This window comes from Aythya fuligula, chromosome 4, assembly GCF_009819795.1.
Source record: "Aythya fuligula isolate bAytFul2 chromosome 4, bAytFul2.pri, whole genome shotgun sequence".
In the NCBI taxonomy this organism is placed as follows: domain Eukaryota; kingdom Metazoa; phylum Chordata; class Aves; order Anseriformes; family Anatidae; genus Aythya; species Aythya fuligula.
This window is the reverse complement of record NC_045562.1, coordinates 47,464,083-47,484,213: the sequence shown is the minus strand read 5'-3', so window position 1 is coordinate 47,484,213 and position 20,131 is coordinate 47,464,083. Positions and strand designations below refer to the sequence as shown.

Genomic DNA, 20,131 nt, shown 5'->3' with positions numbered 1-20,131 from the left:
TGCAAGCAAAGTAAGAAGCACACAAAACCACAATGTCTCAGTTAAGAGGAACCCTTGGTCCTACCGCAGACCACAGCACAAGTGATGAAACTGCTTGTTTGGTTTGGATAAATCATTACGAGGTGCATATTCTGCACTGTAACTATGTAAAAAACAAGGAAATAAAAAAGGGACCAGTTTGCAGAGCTGCACAGAACAGCAACATTTCAGAAGCCTCACCCTGACTCCTATTTTTCTGCACTGACAAGTCACACTGAATTTCTTTCCCATTATCCTTAGTTCCTTGAGTCATAAGGACTAATGCAGTATCAAACTATCTGGTACACTGTTGTAACAAAATAAAAGCAAAGTGGAATGCAAAGTGTATTGAGAGTTCCTAATATTCCCTGCATGCATTCACAAAACCACGAATTGTTTGATGAAAGTAAACAGCTATTTACTTACATCTGTAAGGTAAGAAACGCCTGCTGCTGCAGTTAGGTATAAACAGCAAGGTCTACCATGGCAAGGACTACTTGATTTTGAAAAAGTATGTAAAATGAAATAGAGGAAATAATTTCTCTCCAGAACACAGTAATGAGTACATGCTTACATGCTATGTGGGCCTTTCCTAAAGTTAGGATAGGAAACTGAAAGTTACTGAGTACATGCTTTCCTGAACAGGACCAAGTTTCAATATATAGTTTTAAAATGGAACACTTAAGTACTTGCTGAGCCAATGCCAATATTCCTTATTGTCTCAAGATCATATAATAATGCAATTTTATTATTTTTTTCTCCTTTTTTTTTTGGACAGGCACTAGACAAAGAAAAAAAAAAAGAAACAACAACAAAGCAAACCAAAAAAAAAAAAAAAAAAAAACCCCAGGTCAGCAGTGTTACCTTGCATACCAGCAGGCCCAAAATCTTGCCTGGTCAAAAAGATGGCATGATCGTGGTGCTCCGAATGATTGGGGTCTGACTTCTGCTGCTGATACGCCCAGCGACAAACATTTTCCAGACTTCTCGAGGGATTTCCCCTTTCAATCAAGCTAATGGACTGAAAAAGAAACACATTAGATCCGGGAGCTCCTAAAGGTAGGAAATTCAGGCAAGTTTTGATTTTCTTGGAGCACCAAACAGGTTTCTATTTCTTCTTCCCTATTTCCCTATCACTCTAACTAATGGTAGTCCTCTATCCTATGAGAAAAGACAAAACAAACAAAACAACAACAACAAAAAACAAGTACAGCTGGACATTGATCTATAACACAGAACTGATATTCCTTCTTGGCCTCATTGTCTTTGATCCCCAGGCAGAGCCAAAGGGGTGTGCATATGTAATAGTGCATCTTTAGGATATTTTTTGAGGACAATATAATGAGTATTTACATCATCTACAAACTAATGGCCTTTCTGTGTATGGCCTGTAACGTGCAGGAGAAAAACACAACATGATGTTAGCATTGAATAAGGACATTTTTATTTCCTTTGTTGGGACTTGCTTACATTCTTGACTGCCAGAAGACAACATGACTCGTTTGAGTTAAATGAGAGCACAGTGACAACATACACAGCCTGTACGGAGGAAGTGAATAATATAAACACAGAGGACAATGCCTCACAACTGGTGCAAAACCCTGTAGCGCCAGCAAATCTGTACTGATTAACACAGATTAACCATCTGGTTCTGTGAGATTTTTGCTACAGAGCATGCTTACAAGCTCAGTAGTTGAAAAGGAAGTGACCGAATTTAATTACAAGACCAACATCATATTGGTCTTTTGCCTTGCCCAAGTTCAAGGTCTAAGTTAAGTGGAAGGGATATGCAGCAGTAGCACTAAACAGCACTAGCAGTTTTCTCTCATCCTGAACAACTTAACAAGCATTTGTTTGAAAACTCTCTGAATGTATTTTACCAACAAAATAACATTGTTGTACAAGTACTATCCAGGGCAAAAAGCAGGGGAGTGTGCTATGACCCAGTAAAAGGAGTGTACACAACGAGAAAAGGAGATGGTTTCCCTAGCAGCCTGCTTGCAGGTGTGGCACCAGCAAGTTGTATTGGTCAGTCAAGATGATTGCTTCTACTAAACTGACTTCACTACCTAAGGTAATTCTTCCTGAGGGTAGAATTCAGGTTGCAAGCCCAAGCAGGCTGAGCTCTGCCAGGAGTGGGGCTGCAGTGGGTCAAGGTGCTCCCCACCTCCTCTCAGCCCATCCTTCAATAGCATCATCAGGGGCACATCAGCAGGACAGATCCAATCACTGCAACCTTGCATTTAAATTTAAACACAGATACTTAGTGACATTACAAAAGGAATACACTGGAAAAGTGTTCCACCTGACTGAATCTATCTAATATGACAAATATTTGGTTGCTGCAGTCTTTCAGCTTCTATGTGATAAATCAGCTGCAAAGTGACTCTGCAGCCGGTTGTGCACCTGCGTTACAGAAGGGACACCAATAATCAATCTCAGGTATAAGGGCACAAGCATATTTAGCACATGCCAAACAGGGAAGGCAGTTCTCTGCAACCAGTGGTTCAGTAGACCTCTGTCTCTGCACTTGTTCACATAGTTCCCATGGACTATGGTTACAAAGAAGGTAAATGTGAAGAACTGGGTCAGAGGCTTGCTTACCTTTGCGTACCCCAACATGATCATTCGGACCAATACAACATTTATATGAACACCCAGGGATTCATCATGGTAAATTTCATTCACCTGAGAAAATAAAAGGAAAACTTGAAAAAATCACCAATGATAGGGAATCTTCCAAGGCCATGTATCTGTCATTTCAAGTGCTTATATTACTACAGTCTTCTCAGAGAAGGATTCAAGACTGAAATCGTTTCCATGCAGTAAGAAATGTAGGCTACCCTTCCCGTCATCATATACCCCCTCACTGAGAAGTTTCTGAAGCATGTTTCAAGACTCCTCTCAAATATAATGGCCTTTGGAGCAGGGCCAATTGAAGAGTTGTTTGGGAAAAGAGAGAACTCAAACCCTGAAAATACTTATCTCAACACTCAATTTCACTTGTTTGATAAACATAATGAGGGAAATTAAGCTATTCCTGAAAGCAAGGTTATAGCAATGTGTTCATAGTCACTGAGGGATTTAAAAGCAGATAAGAGTTTGTTTTAACAACAGATAAAGCCATCACCATCCAGCCCGCATGGTCACCACCTCTGCTATGCCATCTGGCCACTGTAACTCTGGATGAATTCCCAATCCTGTTTCTATTTGCTTCGTCAACCATTTGTCTCTCTTCAATCAGTTTAAACACATGGGATGAGTATTTTAGTGGGAAGAATGAGAGCATATTTTTCATTTTGTAAAAGACTCTGCTGCCAGTAGCTCTCACTCAAGGAAATATGCCATTAACTTGAGCATAGGTTTGTCCTCAGAAAATACTTGAGGATTTGACTTTGAGCCATTTTTGCATTCTGAAGCTCTGGAATATTCAGACAATGACACGATCAATGAGGCTCCATTTCTGCACACATGTAGGCATGTGTTTAGCTTTAAAGATTTGAATAATACTCCTGATTCTAAATCAGTCTTAAAATTAATGGGCAAAGTGTTTCCAAATCCCAGAAATGCTTTGGAAGTTCTCATCTGAAAGTTTTACAGTCAACAGCGTTGCCAGAGACATAAACCCTGTAGTATACCTCACAGAGTAATGATATCTCCAAATACGCTTGATTTGTGCAAGTCAACACATTCCATTTAAAAAGTTCACCAACTGCATGAAAGCATGTAACATTTATGGGACCTGGAAAGACTTAGTACAATAAAAACAACTGCTAGCCTGAGAAAACACCCATACATAAGACAACCTCATGAGACATCAAAACTTATCCTCAAGGGCTGCAGAAAACACACAGGAAAGAGCAAAATTAAAAGCTCACAAGGTTCCCCCACAAAAAAGTTCATGGCACTGCACCAAACTAGGTTTGCAGAGGTCTACAATAAGACCTGTACACATCATTTAAAGACAGAATTTTGCTTTCAATGTTTTCAGTCTGGTTTCCAAATTAAATAAAGATTATACAGTAATTTCCTGTTAGTTCTAGTGTCTCAATAAATTTTGGCCCTTTCCAGTAACAGTTGCAAATAAAGATCTCAAAGAAATCAAATATGTAGAAGTTTCTGAAAATAAGCAGCTGATTGGAAATAACAATGCTAGTCCTGCTCCTATGGAAGCAAAGGCTGCATATCCTTTATCACACACACATGTGGAAGCCCAGATGATGCACAAGCACAGGAGCTCCTGATTTCTTCTAGCATGAGAGAAGCTTATATCCCATTAGAGAGCACAGCCATAGGACAGAAATCCAGAGGTAACATGGCAGTTCCACTGCTCCCTGAACAGATGAAATTTTTCACTGTGTTGTTTTGAAGACTTTAAGAAGCAGCTAATACTCATGCCCTATTTTTTAAAGATAAATTAGTACAAATGTAACCACATAATTTTAAAAAGAGTATTTGTAGAATTTTTTTTTATTTTATTTTATTTTAAAAAAAAAAAAAAGAAACAGAATTGTGCAGATGGGCCAGAAATTGTTCTTCTTGAGGACCTTCTTTGTGCCTGGGAAGGTGAGAAATGTCCTTACACCAGAGTATAAATTAGGGGACAAAAACATCTGCAGTTCATCACTGAAGTTACTTATTTCCATCAAAACAAAATAAATATTATATGATGGGTAATTGGTGAAAAATAAATACCACTGTTCAGAGTAAGGATGGTATATTTGAGCAGTATTTAGAGGTTATTTTTTTTTTAGTCATGCTAAACAGAACTTTCCCCTTCCCCTCAGGGAAAAAGGTCATTCTGAGTTGTCCAGACTGTGGGACCTGGCACAATGACTTCAGTCCATGGTTTTAAAAAATGCAATCCCTTTTAGGACCAACCAAGAACAGACTGTCAGCAGGATAGTTTTACAAGAAATGAGCACATAACTTAGACTGCCTGCCTTGTGAAGCAATTATACCAAAGTTCAATTATTCATCTCATATTTTCTCCTCAGTAATGCAATATTGTTGCTCCCACCAAAGTTTATGTCAGAAAAACGTTTACAATTTCCCTTGTGCCAAGAAGCAACAAGCTCCCCAGGAGTTACTTTCATAGAGACGTAAAGGGTCCAGGAATTGACCTGAAGATTCAAGTTTTCTTCAAGATTTCTCCACGACACCTTTTGTTTTACACCTCTCCCTGTGGACTGCTTCAGAAGGGTCCACCACAGGATTCCCATGAGGAAGCAGCAAGTTCATATATACTCTTGTGACCTAGATACAGGAAATTTTGGAAACCTGCAACCTTGCTAGAAGGCCACAAATCAAAATAAGCGCTGAAAAGTGTCAGTGTAGACTGCAGCACTTTCAGATTGTTGTAATTGCATCTACACTGTGGTTATACTGGCAAAACAAATTACATTCCAAGGTACTGGTACTGGTACAAAATGCATATATAAATCACGCCCCAGGAAACTCGATTTGTCTGATGTGAACTTGGGAAACACATCACAGATGTCCAACTGGCCATTCAGCCTCTGGTGTAGTATTTATGAGAAAAAAAAAAACAGTTAGACTGAATTCAACAGTAATATACACATCAAGAAGTAAATCAGCGCTCTCACTGGGACAGCAGTGACAGCTGGAAGACTCCACATACAAAGTGGGTTAGTATCTGTTTACTGAGTGGATAAATAATTATTCAAGCAGACAAAATAAATGCACCTGGCAATGAACCCTACAGCTGCAGCAGAGAGCACTGGAAAAGGAAGATAACCACAAACCAAGGGACTTGAGGGTTTCTGTGGAAACTCACCTATGTTGACACAGTACCTGTGTCATGGGTGACCCCACATTCCCAAACTGATGTACTCATAAAACAGCAAAGGTGAAATTAAAGACACACCCGAGCCAGACTGTGCTCCCTAAAAGAAATGTGTCTGGATTCTTACTTGACACAGAAATTGCTGCCTCTTGACCTACAGCCAACCAATATTCCCTGGTTACATTGGGTGATTCCTCTGAGTACCTCCTGCAGCACAAGCTCATTCAAGGTAGCTGGCCTTTCAAATTTGGGACAGACAGAAAGCTGCAGCTGCACAGCAGCTTTTGTGCAGGTACCTGTGTGACATGATTTAGGTGTTCTTGCTCCAGCAGGGGGACTGGACTAGCTGATCTTTCAAGGTCCCTTCCAATCCCTAATATTCTGAGATTCTGTGATACCATGCAGTTCCTTTTTGGGGTTGCCCATGGACTGACCTCCATGGTCTGCAGGTGGGGGCTGTAAGCTAATCCACAGCAATATGCTGGTATTTTCCTGCCTCTGCTCACTCACAGCAAGCTCTTCTCTGCTTACAACAGATCTTTCATTTGACTGTCCTTGGGTTTTGGAGACCGTAAAGCCTCAGTGACTCTGTTTCTGCCTTGATTAAACTACTTACATTTTTAACTTGTGCAGAGGAAAGTGCGTTTTTTTTTATTAGCATTCTAAACTGAAGGAGAGTCGAGTATTTATGAATGTAATGATCAATACCATCATCTGCTGTACTGTTTGCATCACTGGAAAGAAAATGTCTTGAAAATAAAGTCCATATTGGTCTACAGACCATCCACAGGTACAAACCACTAGATGAAAAGGCAAGGAATGAGCTGAGCTCTTTTGGTACACTTTTGCATGCCATTATACTTTAAATTAGATTAAAACTAACAAACTAATCATGCCATTATACTTTAAATTAGATTAAAACTAACAAACTAATAATACATAGAAGAAGTGAGTATGTAATGGTTGCATTCTATAGAAATAGCTCTCTAGCTAGTAACCTTGACACACACTGAGGTAAGTTAGAACCCTGCTGAAACTGTTTCTGTTAATGCTCATGGTTCTAGGACTAGAAGGTGTGGGACTTTGAAAGAGGCTGTCTTAGCCTCTTTAGTCCTGTAATAATGGGAGAGGGCCTGAGACATTCTCAAAGCCACCCAATTTAGCTCCACAGTGTGTAACCCAACAGCTGGATGTCAAACAAGTGCAAGGACTCTCAAACTCCTAAGAAAATGTCAGTATCTACAAAACAGGCTATTTGCCCATAAAGAATATCCTTCAGTGCTCACCATGATGTGGAAATGTGAGGAAATAAAGTAGAGAGATTCTTCTGAACTGTGCCTCTCTAGCACACCTGTTTTCCAAAGAAAGCCAGATTGGGAGATGACAGTTCAAAGGTTTCAAATGAGAGAACAGAAGCTGCCTCCTCCCCGTTCTCCTCTTCCAACTCAACACCCAACCCACAGCCTGGTCAGCAGTGAGACTCCTGCTGTGAGATTTTTGTAGGTATCCAGGTTCTACAAACACTCAGATGCGTAGGTCTGCAATACAAATAAGCCTCCTGGAATGTCACTCAGCAAAGGCAAAAGAATGGGCAGGAACAGTGATCAACTTGGGCTTTTCTGGCAACCTTTCCCTTATGATTATTTTCCCAGACTTTATTTTGTATAACATTTTTCTTCTCATTTCTTGTTTTCCCTGTGTGCTGTTTAAGTCTTGTAACAAAGTTGTTAAAATCTTGACAGAAATGACTAGATAGTCATTACATCTAAAAATGGTAACAGTCTTTACTGTAATTGAACTACAGCTTCTCATGGATGCAGTGTTTCAGCTTGCACCTGCTCTGTATGACACATACTCCAGTAGATGGAGCCATTGATGTATAAGAAAAGCATTTCAGTTCAGTTTATCAGTTCAGCTGTTTACAAAGCTAAATGATTTAAGAGTAAAAAGCCAATATTCTGAAATCCTCCTTAATGAAGTTTTACCACAGACAGGAAAAACAATTGAACAGATTATTTTCTGGAATTCATCTCCTCCCAACAATGCAGTGCTTTGATACATGCAAAGAACAAACATAAAGACAATGCTTTATAATACTTCAGCAATCAACAACTAGAATTATTAACTAGAATTAATTAGTTGGCCAACAACTAGAATTAAGACACAGGGGAGATGCCAACTTCAAAATACAATACTCAATGATTGCTTATTTCAAGATTCCTTTCCCAGTAAAAGAAAGATAAGACAATTGCTCAAAAATCATGTTTGTGTTGATATTCCATGAGATATCTGGTAAAAAAACACAATTCCCTGCAAAGTACTGTATCAAGGATATTTTGTTGCTCACACGAATCATAACTTTTCATCTCAAACTTTCTGGATTCAAGTGTTAACTTACTTCCACGTTTGCCAAAAGTGCATTAACTCCCATTTCACATTCTTCAGCAATATAAATTATCTGTGCAGTTTAGCGTAGTCACAAGTTACTGCTCAGGGAAAATCTGGAATTAGCATTTCTGAAATGCTGCGAGTAAGAACAGTCCAGCAGATCTGCACAGAAAAATGCTGCAGATTACCTGCTACTTGATGCATGCTGTATTCAGTTGCCAGCATTAGCTCTTGTTTCCACACTGAACTGCAAAGAAAAGAATGAGCCCTGATCTGACTTTTCTCCTTTATCTGAGATAATAACATCCAGGCAAGTGATCATGTTAGAAATTAGAGAAAGTCAGAAGAGATCTCTCAATTAATGTGTTTGGGCCCCACTTCTAGCCAGACTGAATGAGAAAGACACTAAAATTCATGGTTATCCTATTTCTATTTTAAAAAATCTAAGTGAGATAAAGTGGATAGATCAAAAGCTGCAGGTATAGTGTGTGCATGGAGAACTATGGCAGAAGGTTTAGACATACCTGGCACTGTCTCCCTGATGAAGTTAATCATAAAGCTCCTATTGACTTCAGAAGTGAGCACTAAGCAGTCCTGACATTCACCTCCTTGAAATACTATTTGCACCAGAACTGAAATTAAATGTGGACATTTTTTCTGTGCTCAATTAGCAGTGTTAATGGGCAACAATCTAGAAGTATTATTTAGGAAGAAGGTGGTACCACAAACCTGCAGTGCTCTGTGGGTAGTGATTGCCAAAAGCAGAAGTCTGTCAAGCAGCTTGCAATTTGAGAATGAATGATGCATAAAGTATCACTCTACTAGCTAATTTTGGTTTATTCTCAAGAAGAAAAAATGGAATGGAAAGATGTAAATATTGACAAGTTCAAACGTGCATAGAACCCCCGAGTATGACCTGGTGTCTCTGTGTTATCTTTCTGGTCTAAATACTTTAATCCAGGGAAACTTTGTCTTAAGTAACCACCAAGGGAATAACAAAGGTCACTTTCCTAATACAGGAGACCTTGAATTTCAGATCTAACAAAACCAATGTTAAAACCCTCCAGCTTACAAAGATATGGCCTGGCTCTGGAGGGATCCACTGATTCAAGGGAGGCTGCCTGGCTCTGGGGCATGACTAGGGTGGGGGAACAAAAGGAGAGAGGGAGGAAGGAGAGCAAGGGGACAGTCTCGGTCCTGCAGTACCCCATTTCCCACTCCTCTGCCCATCTTTGCTCTATTTGCTTTCCCCCTGCAGATTCTCCAAGGGATGCACAACTGGGGATTATGAATGGTGCCAGTGCTATAGCAGGGTTTGGGAAACAGAGCCTAGAACCCCTCACATGCTCCTGGTAAAGGTGAGAACAAGAAAATAAATGTCAGTTGTGTCACCTCAAGAATTCAGCTGAAACTGCTCAGTACTGGCCAGGCCACAGAGCTAACAAAAACAACTCCAGGGCAATGACATTCTCTCAAGTGGGTGATTTAGCCATCAGCCCTTCTGGAAAGCAGGCTGTAAGTAACTTCAACAGTTTATGTTGTGAGATAATGGTACAGCGTCACCTACAAGCTAGACACCACACTAGATTTTTTTGTTTTGGAGTAGATGAGCCCACTGGGGCTTCTGACTTCCAGCTCTGTCCCTTAACAGCTGTTTTAGATGCATCTCTGATGCTGGCTTTTCCTCCCTGTTTCTAAAGCCAGAAGTACACATAAATATTGAATACAGGGAAACATTTCAGGCATTTCTTTAGCTGAAACTGAACCTCTGGCTCTGGAGCTCCCTGTGACATCTCAAGACCATGCAGTTCTTGGTTCTCAACAAGCCACCTCTGGCACAGAGAGCAGTGTAGTTGTGTCAGCATGGCACTGCGCTCAGGATAACCAGTTGTGGCACAGGGTTGAATGAATGCAATTAATACTGCTTTTTTGCACTTGAGCTAAATAGTGTTACCTTTGCTGCCTGTGCATACTATTTTGAAGCTGATCTGGAGCTAATCTTGCACATACTGCATGACATATGGCAAAACAGCCCTTAATTTCCCTGCTTGGGAAGGCAAGTTAGACTCAGCAAGTTACCATCAGCCTTGCAAAATCCCCAAGAATGCTAGTAACATCACAAATTGTCTTCCTCCTCCCTTCCTATTTCTAGGAATAGTAAAAGATACAAGTTCAAATATGCAAAGTTCAGACCTTGAAACTTAACACTGCTAAATCCAAACCTAAACAATCTGAACCCAAAAGTCGGGTTCATTTATGTCATGCAAATTCAGCTGTGCTGAATTGTATCTGTTGATGTCAGCAGTGCAGCACTGGACTGCAACAGCTGCAGTCCGAGTGGCTGATGATCTTCTAGGAACAAGCAAAGGCTTGCTCATGTGCTTTCTAACTCCCTCAAGCCTAAAAAAGAAGCTTCTGCTAGCAACAAAGACACACATTTACTAGACACGCATTCACAGCCACCAAAGCCTTGCTGTCAATTTCCTTCTGTCTCAGCGGTAATCCACAGAGCAGCCCAGGTTCAGCGGCTTGTTTCTCCTCAAAGATCTTAACACTCAGCTTCCTAACACACCCGAGTCAAAAGCCTTCTGTGTGCATGTCAGGGGAATGGAGGAAGTTATGATTGAATGCCTTGGGCTCCAAAACCAAATGCACAGACACTACTCAACAGACCCTTTTCATCAAATCAAGATTCTACAGCATCCATTTGCTTATTGTTAGAGAGCAACTCCTTATGCATGCTGAAATACCACTAAAACACTTAAGCTCCCAATTAGAGAAACAGTAGGAAAGGCGTCAGTCTGAACAAAGCGCCAGGTTGTAAACTTAGCAGACTGAATTCTGTTTTTCTGTTACAATGTGTGTGTTATGTCTGGAGTTTCTTATTCTAGATTTATAGCAGAGTATAATTCTATACAGAGTTGTTACAGTTCTACACAGAGTTTCACTGGAAAAGATATCAGCTGGTTTAAATTCTTACCAAGGAGATTTTTTTTTCCTGTCAAATTCTATGGATTAGATTTTTAAATTGCTAGTCGTCATTTTGGGAGCTCAAAAGGTGGAGCAGATTTTCAAAGGTGCTCTTGGAAAACTGAGACAGGACTGTGACAGGTGCCTGGTGTTGAGAACTGTTTTTTAAATGCACCTGGCTCTAAACATCTAAAAGGTAAATGGGGTCTTAATAACAGCGTAACTATAGGAACACTCCGATCCTGGCCCTACACTTCCTCCCCAGTATTTGAGAGATTTCCTCTGCACCTAGGCAGCACAGTTTTTCACACATGTAGGATTTGTGTTGTTGGCAGCACAGTTCATTATGAAGAGAGAGCTTATTTAGATGACTGAGGAGCTTATAAAGGGAGCCAAGAGACATTCTCTAGATACTGCAGTTCATTTTCAGTCTGAAACACAAGAGGTAACATTTTCAGCCTCAGCTTTCCATGCTTCAGCAGCAGCAATATGACACAACCATTGCATAGTGCACTAAAATAGGAGCTGTAAAGCTGCTCAAGGCAGGACATATTACAATACAAGCCATGTGAATCAAAGCTTGGACCAAAGGGAGAGGGCCTGGGAGAGAAGTAACGCCTTGACTATTCTGAGTGCAGTGTTATCATTTCTCTTTTACACGAGGTCTACTGCGAAGGTAGTGTCCAAGTCTAGCATACAGTGCAGAGTCTTGCCACTTGCTTTCTAATCACTTCATATTGTCACCGATCTCACCTCTTTCATGAACTTGTTAGGAGGAGATTTTCCCCTGGCCTGATTAGTGCAATGGGGTTGAGCATGTTATCCCGACAATCACCAGTCATCCCTCACATAATTCAGGCTTAAAAGAACTAAGTGAGAGGGTGAACCTCAGTTACTCTTTTTATGTGCAAGAACCAAAGAGAAGCTTCACTGCCTGCCATGGCAGTCAAAATAGTATTAAGTTTGGAGCAATTAAATAAATAGCAGAAAATGTGTAAGAAAAAATTTATCAGCACTAGCATATGAACTAACCATAAAACAAGGAATGAAGGCCAAATTCACGTTGGCTGTACCTCCTGAAGTGGAATGATGTGTACTCAGGAGAGGTGAGATTGTTCTTTTTTGATAAGGGAGAGTAGGTTTTTCTGATGCTTTGCACTAGTGAAAGGATTTAATTCTCTAATTCAGGAATGATGGTGGCTGGTGTGACGCAGAGGAAAGAGGATTTGTATGCCTTAAGAAATCATTTTGAAGTGACTTCCAGAAATAAAACGGTGAGTGAAAAAAACCCACATTGATTAATTTATATATTGATCAAATCATTATTAATTGTAAACCTGGTTTCCAAATCCTGTCTTTATCTTTTCTTCTTTCCTGGAAAACCTTATGACCCTCATAGCTTCTAAGATGGATTCATACACATCTGACATTGACATGCATTAAGGAAAGGCCAGCTGTTGCAAGGGATTACACATCTCCCTTTATATTCATTTCATACATATATATTTTAGATTTCCTAAGATGGAAAAAACAGAAAACATGAAAGCTTGAGCAATTCTAGTGTTCAGTTACGGTATACTACGTGACTTCTAATGTACAATGTGAACTGTGCTCTTCTGTATTGTGCATTTCCATAGAATCTGATAGTATCTTGCCACTAATTTTACAGCCTGAGATGTATATCTAGACAAAAAAATATTGCTAACTATAGGATTCACTATAAAAGAGTTCTGTGAGTTTGTTTCTTTAGATTTTATTTGGAGTTTCTATTCATATTGCCACAGCATTTAAGCAAAAGACTTAACTAGAGGGTTTGCTTTCTTTTTAAAGTGACATTTATTATTTAGAACAGTTCCTTGTTCTGCATGTTTATTCTTTAACCAGGTTTTCCTTCAAAACCGTGCTGCAGCAGAAGCTAGGAATTATTAAGGATATTAGAAGACCTCTTTCTTCCCACTGGTTTTCAACTATATCCTCTCACTGTATACGTACAGTAGGAATAGACTCATGTCCAGAAGTCCTAATCCAGGTCTTTCACACAAAGTCCCCCTGAAACCAATGGCAATTTGTCAGACAAGTACATCTTTGCTATAGTTTTGTTGACTTTGAGTCAACAGGATAATTAAAGGTAAAAACCTTCAAAAACTTTAAAATAGTTTTGCAAGTTTACACTACTACTTTTTGAACTAGTAGTATTAGCAGAAGCAACAGCACTGTTAGTACAGTGATATGTGTAAGTTGACATATTCCAATTTAAAATCTTTTACTACTGTAAAATCATTTAAGTATTATACAAAGACCTAGTAGTAGATCTTTTTAAACAAAAAGTTTGCAGAACCTTCCTGCGTGAATAATCTCTCCTGGCAACACCTCCCCCACAAAGGCAATCTCATAGGATGCCAAAACTCTAATCCCCAAGGCATCTCCTGAAGAAATGGAGCCCAAACGCATGGTGTCACTGCCCTAGTTCTCTCGCTTTCCTCTGCTTGGGCAGTAAGAATGAAAATAAAATACTCAGGAGCACTGAACACTCCTGACATGTCTGCTTGGCCTGCTCCCAGAAAATCTAATTTACAGAATAAACATCTTGCTATCTGGAGTTCCTAAATGGCAGCGGACGTGGCTCATGTGCTAGAGAATATTCACACCCTCTTGTTTAGCCAAGGAGCAGAGAAAGAGTGTGAGAATAGAAGCTGTCTTGTGATGATGACTGCCTGCTAGATATCATTGCTGTGTTTATAACACAACTAACACAGGAGTTAACTAAGCTTGTAGAAGCCAAGAGCGTACCAGTTTAATCACTATCATGAACTCCTTCCAAGTGCACTCAAAAACACAGAGAATTTTGGCCAGTATGAGCTCACATCACCCAGAGGGCATCTATCAACCAAAACCTTTTATTGGGAGTGGCAATTCTATGCCTCATGTATGGGACAATATCTGCCATCATCCAACGAAACAGACATTTTTCTGTTTGGACTTGAGGTTTGGGAGAGGATATGGGCATGTTTCTGTTCTTAAATGACCCTCCTTTTTTTTAACCAAACCTCTTCTGCCAAAAGCATCAACAGAACTGTTAGTACCTGCCCTCTTTAGTTCTGTATAATCAAATTTTATGAAGGAAGGAGAATGTGACACAGCACATTACATGTTAAAAGGATACATACTAATAAGTCTCACAGAACTCATCAAGCTTTAGCTTAAAGAGAGTCTGTTTGCACACCTTGAGTTGTCGTGGTTTAAGTGTATGGGTTAGTGGAATTATTCCGTGTGACTCTGTAAGATGTACAAAGGACTCTGCTTTCACTGAGGGTCAAAGTTGACAAATTCTTGGAATTATCCTAGAATGTGCCCTAGAAAACTGATGAGCATCTTGAGAAGAAAGAAGCAAATCCAAGAGCAGACAAATTTATCATCTTTATATAGGTATCAAGCATGGTCTCCTGGATATTCCTGCAAGAATTTTAAAAAGCCTTTAACATTTCAAAACAAACAGTGCAGCACTGTGGAAGATACTCACTATGTTCATGAGGGTGAGGAGGTAGTTTTGAACATGTTCTTTGCCATGGAACCGGACGACAGAGTCGTCCACACCTAGCAGCACCTCAATGTTGTAGTCGTCATCTCCTGCATGCCTGCGTCGTCTCAGGGTTTCATTCAGTTGCTGCTCTACACTGCTGTACAGGGAACTCAGGTCTCCAAGGCCCCCAAGAAGAGACTCTACAATGAAATAGCAAGATATAAACATCTACTCCAATTCCACTTCAGAAACATCCCCCCGTATAACATCCTTGCCTCTACAGTCACCACTTTGGAAAAATAGATCAGGAAGATGGAAGAGGAGAGATTATTCTAGGTGCTTACAGGTAGGGGAAATCATCAGAGACACAATGAAAAATATCAATCACCATATGGTTCTATAATTTACTGCACAGTTCATTTCCAGCATAAAAACCATCCTTAAGTACAAGTTAGACCACATGCTTTACTTCCTAACCCAGAATTTCTCCCTTCCTTTTCTGCAACACATCAGGCATGTGTTACAGAGTGCCTGTGCAATACTTAACTTGTGGCCTTAGCGTCCTCACACCCAATCCCTCAAACATCTAAGCAAGAATTTATCTTTTTTTTTTTCTTTTTTCTTTTTTTTTTCTTTCTAATAGTGTTTTAAAAAATAGATGTTTGAAAATCCTATCCTGTGAATATAAGAAGAATCCCTTGAAGACGTGGATCAATGGGCAGAGTTAAGAAGAATAATTTTGAATTGGCTTTTAAGGGGATATATTTAGTTTCTTGTATCTGAAGACTCAAAAGCTATTTCTTCCCCTCAGCACAATACAGCAAAACATTATCATGGATTTTTGTCAGGAAAAAGTCACAGCTGTAGGCTGCTTAATTCTTCCAAAAACCAAGCCAACACATCAACAGGCTCTAGGCAATAAACAACAATAAAGATGTCTGTTTGGAACATCTTGCATTGCAAATCTTTAGCTAAATACTGCAGTCCTCACTAGGAGTTGCATTATTCTTGAGTCTCTGGCTCTGCGACAGAGTCAGAGAGCATCACTGTTCCCCCAGGTCTTCCATTCAGGAGAAACAGACAATCCAGCCCTTAAACACACAGAGATCTTCCAGCTTTATGAACCCTGCAAAAGCAACTAGCTTCAAAAACACTGAAAGGAGAAGAAGGTTTTGCTGTCCACTAACACTGACTTGTATCAGAAGGGGGCATTTCCCCAAATGATGGCACAGCTTTCAAGCCCTATTTCTCTACACTGGAGCTGATGAAAGGCAAGGTTGCAAGTATGTGAAGTAGATCTTCACACGCTTTCCAGCAAGGCTCCCAGTAAACTGCATGCAGGTTTTGCTCATGGAAGGACAGCTGGACCAGGGCCAATGTTGCAAAATGTGCTGGGTGGCCACGATGAAATTTGTAATTCATCCTGAGCAGATTCAACAGCCAGCTCAATTAGCTGGGCAGCCTCTCCCTCCCAGGTACCACAGTGGTTCACAGCAACACATAAATAACTCTCCCCAAACCCCACATCAAATAGCAAGGTTGTCCCCAGTTGTTTTCAGAAGCTTAGCCCGTCACTGTGGGTGAGAGACCGGGTCTGCAAACAGCTTTACAATTCAACCACAAGTCCTCACACACTCAAGAATGCAAACCCTGTGATAGCACACAAGTGGGAAATTCATAGACAAGCTCCAATTCTAAAAATTGCTGCAGCTGGCAAAGCTGTGGAGCGCAGTGTCCAACGGAAATATACCAGCAATGTCATCATATCACTACACCCGCAGCATGAATGGAATAGCTTGAGATCACTTCAGAAAGAACCAACTATCTGCGCTGTGCAGCACCTTGGGTTTGGCTGTCACTTCCCTTACTAAATAGGTGGTTTTGTGGTTCAAAGAAAGAGGAGAATCTCTTTTTTGTGTACGTGTGAGTGGGCAGGAGGAGCCAGAAAGGATTTCTCCCCCCCTACACTCTAACATGGAGCTACTTGGTGCACACAGAAGGTACACTTAATATGCCAACATTTTCCATATACGTATCCAGAGAATTTTTTCATGTGCAATCCTAACAAAGCAAGAAAAAATAAACTCACTCTAGGAAGAAATCTATTGACCTTTTTTGGTCCAGATTTGGGGGAAAAAAAAGTACCAGACACGTTTTGAAGCACTGAGCCTCCTGCCCCCTAAAATGCAACTTGCATACTTCTTTGTATTGAAGACCCCAGTCTCCCTCTAACTGGGCTGTGGTAAAAACAACCAACCAACAAACACCATTTCACTCACCCTGGCATGCAGCATTTTCCATGAAATGCACCAGGGCTTTTCTGGATATCAAGCAGTACCCACACTCTCTACATTTTTTTCTGGTGCTAACTGGTTTTTAACTTTTTGTCTACTACTCCTGACGCTCGGTTGTCCAGTACTCCTTAACAGAGAACTGCTAACGAAGCACAACAACTGCCAGCTTTAAAGCTGATCTGAGCTACTTATCAGCCAATAATTAATTAGCCTCATCCTCTGAGCTGCCATTCCTCACATCTGTGCTGGGAAGCAAGGCTGGAAAAGATTCTTCACTGAGAGGGTGGTCGGGCGTTGGAACAGGCTCCCCAGGGAATTGGTCACAGCACCGAGCCTGCTGGAGTTCAAAAAGCATTTCGACAACACTCTCAAACACATGGTCTGATTTTTGGGTGGTCCTGCATGGAGCCAGGAGCTGGAATCAATGATCCTTGTGGGTTCCTTGCAGCTTGGGATATTCTATGGTTCACTGATTTCATAAGTCATCTCCCTGAACATGCTCACTTTAAAGTGCTGTACCCTCTCTGAAAAACCCCGGCTAGTAAAAGTGATTTATCTGTTCTCTCGTTTGCCTAGTTTCCATAGTCGGGACGAACGAATAAAGGGGATGTCGTTGTGGGAGTCTATTACAGACCGCCTGGCCAGGACAATAGCGCCGATAAATTATTCTTTACAGAACTAAGAGAGGCCTCGAGATTAACTCCCCTTGTCCTTATGGGGGACTTCAACTTGCCGGACGTTAACTGGGAGTGCCACACGGCTGACACGAGCAAGTCCAGGAGGTTCATGAAGCACCTAGATGATAACTTCTTGGTACAGGTGCTAACGGAGCCAACTAGGAAAGGTGCCCTCCTAGACCTGTTGCTAGAAAACAGAGAGGGTCTGGTGGGAGATGTGGTGATTGGTGGCCGCCTCGGTCGTAGCGACCATGAAGTGGTTGAGTTCAAAATTTATGGTGACAGAAGGAAAAGTGCCACCAAAACCTCATCCCTAGATATGGGGAAAGCGGACTTCAGGCTGCTCAGGGAACTAGTCAGTAAGGTCCCCTGGGAAACTGCTCTTGAAGGCCTCGATGTCCACCAGTGCTGGTCACTCTTTAAGCGATGCCTCCTAGAAGCACAAGATAAGGCAATTCCAAAATATCGCAAGTCAGGCAGGCGGGGCAGGAGGCCGGCGTGGCTGACCAGGAACATTCTAATGGAGATTAGGCGGAAACAGAGAGTGTTTCGCTACTGGAAGGAGGGCCAGGCGTCATGGAAAGAATACAGGGATGCTGTTCGTGTTTGTAGGGAGAAAGTTCGAGTGGCCAAAGCACAGCTAGAGTTGAAGCTGGCTGTGTCTGTGAGAGAAAATAAAAAGGGTTTTTTTAGATATGTAAATGGAAAAAGGAGAACTAAAGAAAACATAGGGCCGCTCCTTGATAGGGAAGGTTTCCTCACAGACGATGACGTAGGCAAAGCAGAGACGCTTAACGCCTTCTTTGCCTCTGTCTTCAATGCCGATGATGGGCTTCGGGACCCAGGGTCCCCTGAGCTGGAGGACCGGGACGGTGGGGATGACAAACTCCCAACTGACCCTGAACGTGTGCGGGATTTGCTACTCCACCTGGATCCCTACAAGTCCATGGGTCCGGATGGGATTCATCCCCGGGTGCTGAAAGAGCTGGCGGATGTCATTGCGGAACCTCTATCAATTATTTTTCAACGATCCTGGGAATTTGGAGAGGTCCCAGTAGACTGGAAGCTGGCAAATGTTGTGCCAATTTTCAAGAAGGGTCAGAAAGAAGACCCTAGCAATTACAGGCCTGTCAGTCTCACGTCAGTGCCTGGTAAAATCATGGAGAAGTTGGTTCTTGGACTCATTGAGGCGCACCTGGGGGACAAAGCGGTTATTGGTCCCAGCCAGCATGGGTTTGTGAAGGGTAGGTCCTGCCTAACTAACCTGATTTCCTTTTATGATAAGATCACCCGTATGGTGGACCAAGGGAAACCAGCTGATGTGATTTTTTTGGACTTCAGCAAGGCTTTTGACACGGTTTCCCATAGGATCCTACTGGACAAAATGTCCACCATAGAGCTAAATAAAAACATCATACGATGGGTGAGCAATTGGCTAACGGGCAGGGCCCAAAGGGTTATGGTAAATGGGGCTGCGTCAGGCTGGCGGGCGGTCACCAGTGGGGTCCCTCAAGGCTCCATTTTAGGGCCGGTACTTTTCAATATTTTTATAAATGATCTGGATGTAGGAATAGAGGGTATTTTGAGCAAGTTTGCTGATGACACCAAACTTGGAGGAGTTGTGGACTCAAGTGAGGGCGTAAAGGCCTTACAGAGGGATCTGGACAGGTTGGAGAGCTGGGCGATCACCAACCGCATGAAGTTCAATAAGAGCAAGTGCCGGGTCCTGCACCTGGGACGGGGAAACCCTGGCTGCACGTACAGACTGGCCGATGAGACGCTGGAGAGCAGCCTAGAAGAGAGGGATCTGGGGGTCGTGATAGACAGCAAGTTGAATATGAGCCAGCAGTGTGCCCTGGCAGCCAGGAGGGCCAATCGTATCCTGGGGTGCATCAAGCACGGCATCGCTAGTAGGTCAAGGGAGGTGATTGTCCCGCTCTACTCTGCGCTGGTGCGGCCTCACCTCGAGTACTGTGTGCAGTTCTGGGCACCACAGTATAAAAAGGACATGAAACTGTTGGAAAGTGTCCAGAGGAGGGCTACGAAGATGGTGAAAGGCCTTGAGGGGAAGACGTACGAGGAACGGCTGAGGTCACTGGGCCTGTTCAGCCTGGAGAAGAGGAGGCTGAGGGGAGACCTCATCGCAGTCTACAACTTCCTCGTAAGGGGTTGTCAAGAGGCAGGAGACCTTTTCTCCATTAACACTAGTGACAGGACCCGCGGGAACGGGGTTAAGCTGAGGCAGGGGAAATTTAGGCTGGACGTCAGGAGGGGGTTCTTCACAGAGAGGGTGGTTGCACACTGGAACAGGCTCCCCAGGGAAGTGGTCACTGCACCGAGCCTGTCTGAATTTAAGAAGAGATTGGACTGTGAACTTAGGCACATGGTCTGAACTTTTGGGTAGACCTGTGCGGTGTCGAGAGTTGGACTTGATGATCCTTAAGGGTCCCTTCCAACT

At 41.9% G+C, this 20,131-nt stretch overlaps 1 protein-coding gene across 2 annotated transcripts in view; it reads right to left on the bottom strand.

Annotated features, from left to right (window-relative positions):
• Window positions 1–20,131, bottom strand: part of ADAMTS3 (ADAM metallopeptidase with thrombospondin type 1 motif 3) — a 133,595-nt gene that overhangs the window by 23,659 nt on the left and 89,805 nt on the right. For both annotated transcript variants that reach the window (XM_032186726.1, XM_032186725.1), the window contains 3 exons: window positions 14,703–14,902; window positions 2,623–2,706; window positions 883–1,039 (listed from right to left, as the gene is read on the bottom strand). In XM_032186726.1, the coding sequence (XP_032042617.1) occupies window positions 883–1,039; window positions 2,623–2,706; window positions 14,703–14,902 (441 nt within the window). The remainder of the gene's footprint in view (window positions 1–882; window positions 1,040–2,622; window positions 2,707–14,702; window positions 14,903–20,131) is intronic.